This window comes from Eptesicus fuscus, chromosome 2, assembly GCF_027574615.1.
Source record: "Eptesicus fuscus isolate TK198812 chromosome 2, DD_ASM_mEF_20220401, whole genome shotgun sequence".
In the NCBI taxonomy this organism is placed as follows: Eukaryota; Metazoa; Chordata; class Mammalia; order Chiroptera; family Vespertilionidae; genus Eptesicus; species Eptesicus fuscus.
The window spans coordinates 70949973-70960768 of NC_072474.1; the positions used below are offsets into that span (position 1 = coordinate 70949973).

Sequence of the window (10796 nt, forward strand, 5' to 3'; positions counted from 1 at the left end):
ATACATATGAGCGATACATATAAAGCTCTCACTGGCACCAATCACACGCGATGCCAGAATGTATCTGAAGACCAGCTATTGGCACTCAAAACAAAATTGCTCTTTGTACTGCACCACAAATTATAAAGAAATATCACTGGCCTCTCTTGCTGAAAATGAATCAACTATTTTTCTTTTGATCCAACTCTAGAGGTAGGTCAGAAACAATCATCATGTAACCAAAAGCCAGGTTCAGCTGTCTGCTGCCACAAAGGCCAAACTCATGAGTCAGGTGCTAGTGAGAAAAGGAAAGAGGTTTGTCTTAGTGCCTGCATCTCAAGAAGATGGGGAACTTTTGTCCAAAACCATCTCCACTTCTCAGTTCAGGCAGAGGTTTTTATAAGTAGGGAAAGGTAAAGCAAAACAAAAACATCAAAGGGAAGGGTTGAAAAGTTCACATGAAAGCTAGCACACTCAATTTCAAAAAAGATCTTGAAACTGGTCAAGTGATGGTCTGATGTGCATCATCCTGGTCTTCATCATCCTGGTTCTAAGTCATCTTGGCTCTCTGGTTGAAGGTCAGCAAATCCCTCAAAACTGAGAATGACTGAAGGTTGGAGTCTAAATCTTCTGAAATTAGTTCCTAGGATTCTTATACAAACACTAGAGGCCCAGTGCACGCAATGTGTGCACTGGAGGGGAGGGTCCCTCAGCCTGATCTGCACCCTCTCGCAGTCCGGGACCCCTCACTCCTTAATGCCCGCTTGCTCACTGCTCCTTACTGCTTGGCTCGCTGCTCCTAAGCACTGCCGCAGAGGTGGGAGAGGCTCCCACCACCACTGCTGTGCTCGACAGCCATGAGCCCAGCTTCTGGCTGAGCGGCACTCTCCCTGTGGGAGCGCACTGACCACCAGGGGCCAGCTCCTGCATTGAGTGTCTGCCCCCTGGTGGTCAGTGCACATCATAGCGACTGGTTGTTCTGGTCGTTCCACTGTAATGGTCGCTTAGGCTTTTATTATACAGATGCTGTTTATCTATAAGCTACATGTTAGTCAGAGTCAGCATTTGTAGAAGCAATGTCAAAAGAATGGTGGAGTGGGTTACAATTCCCCACTGTTACCATCATACACACTTATGTGGCAGTGGAAACACATCCATTCAGAACATGGATTTTGCAGTGTTGGGAGTGATTTTGCAAATCCTCAATATTTAAGAAACAGGACTCTACACTTTGTAGAAACAAAATTTCATACCTAAATGCTAGGTCTTTCTGTGATACTATTTTACTCTACATATTTGAAGTATGAACAATCCTTCTGAGGAATAGAACACTAATTTTGCTGACTAAAAGCCACCCATGACCATCAGCCAAAATCAGCATCATGTGCACTTCCTTGTTTTCCGTGATTTAGTCAGGGAGGCAAATTGAAATCTCCAGGTGCTCCTTCTGTCCGGTAAATTTCTCAATTGTAACATCCAGGAAGGACTATTCAAGTTATGTACAATATGATTTACCCACAGCAATTCTTTTCCTTATACAAGAATTAAAACTATCATAGAAAAATAAAGCCACTAGTCATATTTATCATAGATCTTGTCATTCCTTCAGTAATTGAAGGATAATGTAAATGGGCCACACCCAGAGGCAAGCAGGAAAATCTGGTAGAATGAAAGGCATTAATTACACATTGAAATTGTCTAGATTGGAGCGGTAACATAGAGTAGATTTTAGTTGACACTCAATGTTAGTTCCCAGTGACTTAATATATTAGGGAGTGCTTTAAGTGGATAAGAGAGTGAAAATTGTATTTTGGGGTTTGTATAAGGAAAATATTAAGACATATTCTTAGAAGTCAAACATCAGATTAATTTTTCCCAGATACATTAGTCCTTGAGTTTTCTAGTGATAAGATAAAAAAAAAATTGGTATTAACTGTCATTGAGGTTTTTGTATAAGTTACACTTCAGTAATATATTGTAATTTGTTTTCTTATTTTTATTGATTCTAGAGAGGAAGGGAGAGGGAGAGGGAGAGAGAGAGAGAAACATCAATGATGAGAGAGAATCATGGATTGGCTGCCTCCTGTATGCCTCAACACTGTGGGGATTGAGACCACAATCCAGGCATGTGCCTGACTGGGAATTGAACCCTTACCCTCCTGGTTCATAGGTCTCATAGGTTGAGGCTCAACCCCTGAGCCACGATGGCAGGGCTGTAATTTATTTTCTTCATGGAATGACCAATTATAGCATGAGCATGACAAATAGAATTATAAGGATATTACAAATAGGTTTTATTATGCTATATAATAAAAGCCTAATATGCAAATTGTCCCCTTGACTTGGAGTTTGACCATTTGCTATGATGTGCACTGACCACCAGGGGGCAGCATAGAACATAGCGGATGTTGGCAACAACTGCGCTGGCAGTGGGCTGCGTGGAGGCGCTGACGGCCCTGATGGGCCCCGACGAGTGCGGGACCGCGGCAGGATGGTGGAGCAGGTGAGCTGGTGGTGCCAGGCCAAGGCGGGTGCAAGCAGGGCCCAATTGCCCTGCAGATGGTGACCAGCGGTGGGAGGCCCAGTGACTCAGGCAGAGGGAGGCACACGGGGGTCCCGGGAACCCAGGTGCTGCCCAGGGCTCAGAGATCAGCTGGGACCAGCCCTTCCATGCAGATGCTTGGCCAGGCCTAAGGATCTCACCCATGCTGGAATTCATGCACCGGGCCTCTAGTATGATTTATAAACAAACTAAACTTATAAATCTTACTTTTAGGAAAAATAAAGATCTTGAATAATGATAAAGAAAAGTAAACCAGTGATGTTTATTACTTTGCAAAATATATATTTCACCCACCTTAACCAAAGGGAGTTTAATATGCTTTCATTATGATCAGGCACTTATTTGATGAGTATGTTGGGGCTGATATGCAAAATCGGGAATATTTTAAAACACTGAAAATTACAGTTTAAATATCCTATCTAATAAAACAGTAATATGCAAATCATCACTCTGCTACACTCACAAGCCACGCCCAACAGCCAATCAGAAAGAGAATATGCAAATACACCCAACCAAGATGGCTGCAGCCTCGGAGAGCGGCCATGGTTGGAACTGGGTGATTGGAGTTGAAGATCAGAGGGGAAGATCGGAGCCAGCTGGGGTCCCCCACAAGCAATCAAAGCCAGCTGGGGTCCCCTGCAGGCAGGCGATCGGAGCCAGCTGGGGGTCCCTCCCCAGGGCCCAAGCCTCAGCCAGAGGCTTGCAGCCTTGGCTGGGGATGGAGTCCGGCAATCGGAGACAGCTGGGGGTCCCTGCCCAGAGCCCAAGCCTTGGCCAGAGGCTTGAGGCCTTGGCTGGGGGCAGAGCGGGGCGATCGGAGCCAGCTAGGGGTCCCTGACTCGGGCCCAAGCCTCAGCCAGAGGCTTGCAGCCTTGGCCGTTGGGGCGGAGCCTCGCAATCGGAGCCAGCTGGGATCCCCTGTGGGCAATCGGAGCCAGCTGGGATCCCCTGTGGGCAATCGGAGCCAGCTGGGGGTCCCTGCCCAGAGCCCAAGCCTCGGCCAGAGGCTTGCAGCCTTAGGCTTGGATGGAGCCGGGCGATAGAGCCAGCTGGGGGTCCCTGCAGGTGATTAGAGCCAGCTGGGGGTCCCTGCCCAGGGCCCAAGCCTCAGCCAGAGGCTTGCAGCCTTGGTGGGTGGGGCCGAGCCAGGTGATCAGAGCAAGCTGGGGGTCCTTGCTCAGAGCCCAAGCCTTGGCCAGAGGCTTGTGGCCTTGGCTGTGGGTAGAGCCGGGCGATTGCACCAGCTGGGGGTCCCTGCGGGCGATCGGAACCAGCTGGGGGTCCATGCTCAGGGCCCGAGCCTCAAACAGAGGCATGAGGCCTTGGCCAGGGGCGGAGCCTGGCAATTGAGCCAGCTGGGGGTCCCCTGCCAAGGGCTGGAGGCTTTAGGCCTTGGCAGGGGCGGAGCTGGAGATCACAGGAGATAGGTGTGAACTACAGAGGAAATACCTTTTCTGACCGCTTATTGGCTAAGCTCCCTGTATGCCACTGGTAATATTCTTAGTAACTTGGGTATAAGAATCCAAAAAGGTGATCTAGGGCTTTTCCACCACACTCCTGGGGGGAACAATGAAGGTCTGCTGCTGGAGGGCTAAGAAATGTCATAACCTGCCCTACACAGTTTGGCTCAGTGGATTATGCCTAGGTTTGCCAACCGAAGAGTCCAGGTTAGATTCTGATAAAGGGCATGTACCTAAGTTGCAGGCTCCTCCCTGGCTGGGGCCCAGGTCAGAGCTCATGCAGGAGGCAACCAATCTAAGTATTCCTCTCACTTTGATGTTTCTCTCTGTCTTTCCCTTTCTCTTTCACATTCTCTAAAAGTCAATGGAAACATATACTCAGGTGAGGATAAAAAACAAAGAAAGAAATGTCATGTGTCTATGAAAGATACATCTTGAAAATGCCTAAAGAAAGTTGTCATTTTTTCTCGGTGAAGGGACTGGAGTCCGTGTTGATGAAAACACCTTGGTGGCTGCGGTGACTGGCAGTGGCTCCAGCAGCGGGGTGATGGGGCTGGTGCCTTTCCCTGATCAACCCGGTTGTCTCTCACAAAGGGAGGCCAGACTGCAGTTGGGAGGGACCAGGCCTATAGAAGAGGGAGGGCAGTTGGGGGGGGCCAGGCCTGTAGGAGAGGACAGTTAGGGGTGACCAGGCTAGCAAGGGAGGGCAGTTAGGGGTGACCAGGCCAGCAGGGGAGGGCAGTTGCAGGTGACCAGGCCAGCAGGGGAGGGCAGTTAGGGGTGGCCAGGCCTGCAGGGGAGGGCAGTTGGGGGGTGACCAGGCCTGCAGGGAGGGCAGTTGGGGGCTACCAGACCGGCAGGGGAGGGTAGTTGGGGCAATCGGACTGGCAGGGGAGCAGTTAGGCATTGATCAGGCTGGCAGGGGAGTGGTTAGGGGGGGATCAGGCTGGCAGGCAGGCTAGCGGTTGGGGGCCAGCAGTCCCGGATTATGAGAGGGATGTCAGACTGCTGGTTTGGCAGTCGGACATCTCCTGAGGGGTCCCAGATTGGAGAGGGTGCAGACTGGGCTGAGGGATACTCTCCCCCCCCCCACCCCCAGTGCATGAATTTCATGCACTGGGCCTCTACTACATATACACTGAGTGGCCAGATTATTATAATCTCTGAACGCATAATAATCTGGCCACTCAGTATATATATATTAGAAGCCCGGTACATGAATTCGTGCATGGTTGGGGTCCGGCCAGCCTGGCCAGGGGGAGGGGAAATGGGCAGTTGGCCAGCCTGCCTGCTGGTGGAACTCCTGGTCAAGGGGACAATTTGTATATTAGCCTTTTATTATATAGGATATACACTGAGTGGCCAGATTATTAAGCGTTCAGAGATAATAATAATCTGGCCACTCAGTGTATATGCTAATAAATAATAAAGGAAAATATATTAATCTAATTGATATTTTATGTATAAGGAGATAAAAAGATGTAGAATAACAGGTTGCATATAGTTTAATATGCTAGTGACATATTAGCATATACTAATATATACAAATACATACCAATATAAGCATATACACTATATTAATTTAATTGGGGGGTGGATATCGGCATACTAATTGGATTAGTCCTTTTTTGTTGTTTTTGTGCTTTTCCTGAGAATGAGCTATTTACATAAAATTTCCATTTTAATACTAGAAAGACAGTGGGACTTATTTAGCCTAGACAGTACATCTGTCTGAGCACCTACTATAAGCTAGTCACTGCCCTAAGAACTGAGATAAACATGATAAACATTGTCTTTGACCTGATGGAGCTTATAGTGAAGTTGGAATAGACACTAAATGAATGACCACATATATATAGTCTCCATAGACTCTATAGTCATGTTGGTGACAGAATGTTATAAAGGAAAAGAACAAATTTTTATGAGAGAATGTAAAAAGGGCATTAATGTGGTGAGGGAAAGGGTCAGAGAGGCCCTAAATGACAGGTGAACTGCCCTCAAAGGAAGAGTGGGAGTTAGCCAGGTGAAAGGGAGAGGTAGGTGTTATATGTTGAGGGGCTGCATGTGCCAAGGTCTTGTTGGATTGCTTGTAGACTAGAAGGAGAAAAGAGGGTAAAGGAATTAAACTTATTTAACATTTAGCATGATCCAGGTTATTGATTTTAGGATAGTGGCAACCCAAGGTTCTGGATAATTTATTACTTCATTAAACCAATCTGTGTCAGGTATGGGAGATGCAGAGGGAAATGAAATATGGTTGATGTTCTGGGAGAGCCCTCAGTAGAGTAGGGTAAGGAAACTTCTAAACAAGTGAAAGCAATGCAATATTCACTATTCAAATAAATTCAAATATCTAGAAGATGCTATGGAAACATCAAAATAGAAACTGTGAATTCTGCTGGGAGTGTCAAGGAAAACTTTGTGAAGGAGGTATTGCTTGAGCTGAGTGCAGAAGGATGAATAAGCTTCCTTCTAGAGGCAGAAGGTGAAAGTTCCTTCTAGTTGGAGCCCTAGCAAATGCAAAAGCATGGATCCAGGGAAGAACTAAACACTTGACTGCAAAGATGGGAAGGAAAAGTGAACCTGAAGGAGTAACCAGGAGTTGGATGAGACTGAACATAATTTGCCATCCTTCTAAACTTTTATTTTATGCCTAGGAAATAGGAAGCCAGTTAAGGATTTAAGGTAAGGAAGCTTGTGTTTTCTAAAGAACCAAGAGGCTATGGTACTGTGAAGGGGTAACTGGAAAGGCTGAACAAATGCAATGGCATTGGGAAATAAGGGTTCTTTCTGATAGCCAGAGAGCAGCATAATTTTCAAAATAAGGTAGAATTAAAGAAAAATACAAATATTATAACAGTATAAGAAAGAAGAAACAACATGAGTAAATTTTTTAAACCTTTTATTTTTTCCAAAGAATAAAAAGGTTCTATAAACCAATGACACACAGAGTTAAAAGTACAATTTTAACATAGTAAATGTGATGCATTCATAATTCTTTATAACAAGATTGTCAAACCCTTAAAAGATACAACATAAGCATCTACAAATCTTAGCAGAGCTGTATATTTTTTGAAAACTAAATGATGAGTTTATATTCAAATAGCTCAGATATATTTTCAAAAATTTCAAAATACAGATGATTAAGTTTGCCTTATTCTTAAAAATACGAAAACAATGTATTCATAAAGAAACTAGCAATAAGGAATTTACCTATTTCCTAGCTTCTTCATCCAAAGCAACTATTTAGTGATTAAAATTATAGTACTCATAATAAAATAGTTAATAAATACAATATAAAAGTCAAAGCTTAATGAGTAAGTCATGACATTATGCCATACTAAGAAGACATCAAATGTCTAAAGTTATAGGAAAATAATATATTACTCCTTATAGAATTTCAAAATTTCAAAATTCTAAATAAGGAAATATATTCCACACTGATAGCTGTATGATGCGCCCAGCTTTCTAATGCATATAATTGAAATAGGATCCCAGAATAAAGAGTAAGGAAACTATCTAATTTCAAGAACTAATTCTAAATAGTTACAATTTCATGAGAAGACTGGGGATTACAGAAGATCTTCATACATAGCATTCTAAGGAAAGATCATTCACCTATTAAAGCTACAGCCTTTTCAATAATGTTCTAAGGAACATAGTCTAGAAATAAACCAGTCACCTTGAAAGAGTAACAACCAGTGATTCTGGATTCACTATTTAGTCAATTAACAAATTTTTCAATAGCATAGAAGATAAAATAGCAGCAAAATGAATAGCAGTAAATACTATGTAAAATACTTCATAAGATGAGCAGAAAGCTGCAAGGATAAACATAGGACCCTCGCCCCATCCATCTCTCCAAGTGGGGGGGGTCATGAGGAAACCTCACACACTGGAGAAAATTAGCCCTTGCTTTTTGGCTTCACTGGGTCCAGAGATTCCCCGGAAAACTGCTCCGCTGAAGAAATAGGCAGTTTTTCCAAAGGACCATCCTTTTTCTTAATTTTTCGGCTTTCCACTGTTGAGAAAAAGAAAAAAAAAAGTATCAATTTAACCGAATTTCCACACTCTGGTGTACTCCAACTAGTTTTCAAAACACAGAGCTTAAGATCAATAAAGAGCAAAGTGTGGACTCAGGGACTAAGCTAACAAAATACATACATCATAGTCAAGAGTTCTGGGCGACCACTTGGGCGATTACATGGAAGACCTGTGATCAAGATTCTCCCGGAACGTTCTGGAACAACTTTCCCTTTTCTCCTGAACAACCTCTTAAAGAATGGTCTGGGATGCGGTAGCCAAACCTATGCATAGAATCAGGACCTCGAACAGGCTACACTCCAAGAGAAGATTAAAAACCACGAAGATCAAAGCCACAGGTACCTGTTCAAGATTTTCTGGATGATTTTCTTGACCACAGGGGCTTCTGGGTCCAGACAGACTTTGTTCCCCTTCACCAAGGTGGCTCTGCAGGAAAAAAAAAAGGGGGGGGGGAGGGTTAGGGGAGGGGAAGGATGCGTCCATGAGCCACAGGAGCTGAAGACCCAGGCCAAGGTCACAGTGGACACCGCGGTGCACTAAGACTTACATAATTTCCACATTGGGGCACCCTGGGCCTGCGGCGACCACCTCCAGGTGGCTGATCGTTTTGGGATGAATCCTGTGGGTGACGACTAAACACACACAGCGCAGCTCGCTCACTATGGCCACGGAAGGACCAGCTGGGGCAGAAAGAGAGACACCGTTACGGGGGCAGGTTGCTGGGAAAACAACTCCCGCAAGCTTGGCCTGGGACACTTCCCTGCGCTCCCGATGCTGAAGCCGCTGCTGCAGAGGCTGGGGCGCAACGCTCCGCCCCGTGCGCCCCTGGCTGTGAGCACTCACCGCTGGCCAGGGGCCCCGGCAGCGTCAGCAGCAGCAGCAGCGCGAACAGCGAGCACAGCCATCCAGATGGGCCCGGGAGGCTGGCGGCGCGACTTGGCAGGAGACTCATAGCGGCGAGGAGGCGCGGATTCTGCACGGAGGAGATGCGGGGATTTGAAACTCCAGCGCACTGTGGAGTCCCCAAGCCCAGCGCATCCCTTATATTGGCATTCTCCCCCTCCTCCTGGGAGGAAACTCAAAGCTTTGGGATGCTTGGGGAAATTCCCTGGGCTGAGGGGGGGGGGGGGGGGGGTTAAGAGGTTTGGGGGAGGAAATGGGCAGTGAGAGTTGCGCAGGGGGTGTGACTGGGAGGAGTTGCGTGCACCCCATCCGTGGAGCATGTGGTAACTTGGCCCCCCGCGTGGATGGAGCTGCAGCAGAGGGGCAATCGCGCGGAGATTTCATCTTTGGGGCCAGCCAGGGCTGGCGAAGACCAGCTTCTGGGGAGCAGAGCCCCCTAGGAGGTGCACCTCATCCCCATCTAAAGAGGAGGACTGGAACCAAAGTAGCAGGAGGTTTGACTTTAGAAAAATTTATCATCCTCCTTAACTCGAATGTGTTATCAAGAAATGTAAGCCCCGATCAGAACTGCGCGGCACTGAAAGCCCTCCCTCTCCTCCTTGCAGGCAGGCCATTCTAGGTTTCTCAAATTAGTTTATTTTCTTTGAACTTCAGCCAGCTTTGGAAGGCAAGATAATACGGTTTAAGTGACGGTACTTCCACTTTAACCCAGTGGCAGGAATAGGCTGGCAAATCAACTCTGCTTACTGGAAATCTTATACTTGTAGTTTAGCAAGCATATTGCCCTGCCAGATGATACCTTGCTTTCTACAGATCAGTACACTGCTGAATTGGAAGAGCTTTGTTCTTCCTCTGGGGTAGGGTGAGGTGTGTGAGGGTGACAGCAAGGCCAGGGAGACCCAGCCTGCTCTAGCGATGGCTCCTCAGCCAGGTGTGTACATTGACCCAGTTTGGAGAAGCTGTGGGAGGCTGATGGGTTTGAGGGGCTCATCATGAAGTTTGGTCAAGAGATTTGAATCAATTTGGCAGCAAGACAGCACCCACTCTGGCTTCACTCAAACAAGTTCATGTAAGGGAAAGGTGACTCAGACACACAAACTTCTGGGACCATCTGACTTCACGATCAGTAGGGTGACCATGGCCATTTCAGCAGGCCTGCTCTGGTCTGGAGTGAGTCCCTAAATCTGAGGGGGTAAGCTAACATCCAGATTTCTCTGCCTCACCTCACTCTCTCTGTTATCTGTGGAAGTAGATGGAACACTGAAGGTTTAATGGCCAAGTCTTTTACAGTTCTAAATCCATGGCATGCATGGCTATGATATTGAATAGCACGCTGGCTTTCTTTCATGAACATCTTACTAGACATACTCGCTTGGATTGTTCTCAAGACCCTGTCCTCACAGTAGGTCAGCAAAGGCAACCAGTGAATATAATGGCAATCAGAAACCATTCATGGAACAAAATTCTTTTCCTTGTCCCTGGTGACCTTGGGGAATTTTATTAAACTCTTCTACTCATCTTCCTTGGCAGGACTTCACCTCCATTGCTGACCAAAGAGGAGGTGTCATAGGTCTTTAGGACATCTAGTCTGGAAGGAAACTTAAGAAATTCTCTAGTCAAGGAAGGCTGAGAGGTTTGGTCTCACTTTGTGGGAAGCTGAACGGGAAGGTCTCTCTCCTGCATAGCTTCCTGACACAATCGGCATCATATCTGACTCAGCTAATGCAATCCTTCATGCTCTGGGGAGTGGTAATCTGGAAAAACAGCCTACCAATTTATTACATTGACTTTTTAGAGATTAGGATGCATCTATAGACAACAGTTAAACCTCACTAATGTGCATAAGA

General features: G+C 46.1%; 1 protein-coding gene across 1 annotated transcript; it reads right to left on the reverse strand.

Moving 5' to 3' along the window:
* Positions 1-6893: 6893 nt before the first annotated feature.
* On the reverse strand, positions 6894-9049 carry CXCL6 (C-X-C motif chemokine ligand 6). Its single transcript, XM_054728412.1, has 4 exons — positions 8890-9049; positions 8594-8726; positions 8389-8472; positions 6894-8023 (listed from the first exon to the last, which is right to left on the reverse strand). The coding sequence occupies exons 1-4, from the start codon at positions 8996-8998 to the stop codon at positions 8005-8007; spliced, it is 345 nt and encodes a 114-aa protein (XP_054584387.1). The 5' UTR covers positions 8999-9049; the 3' UTR covers positions 6894-8004.
* Between the last annotated feature and the right edge of the window lie 1747 nt (positions 9050-10796).

What these genes read in the sequence shown, in the direction of transcription:
- CXCL6 (XM_054728412.1), bottom strand. Translation starts at nt 8,998, where the DNA reads ATGAGTCTCCTGCCAAGTCGCGCCGCCAGCCTCCCGGGCCCATCTGGA. An exon ending in GCCGGGGCCCCTGGCCAGCG is followed by an intron (nt 8,727 to 8,889) that starts GTGAGTGCTCAC and finishes TTTCTGCCCCAG; the next exon opens with CTGGTCCTTCCGTGGCCATA. An exon ending in TGCCCCAATGTGGAAATTAT is followed by an intron (nt 8,473 to 8,593) that starts GTAAGTCTTAGT and finishes TTTTTCCTGCAG; the next exon opens with AGCCACCTTGGTGAAGGGGA.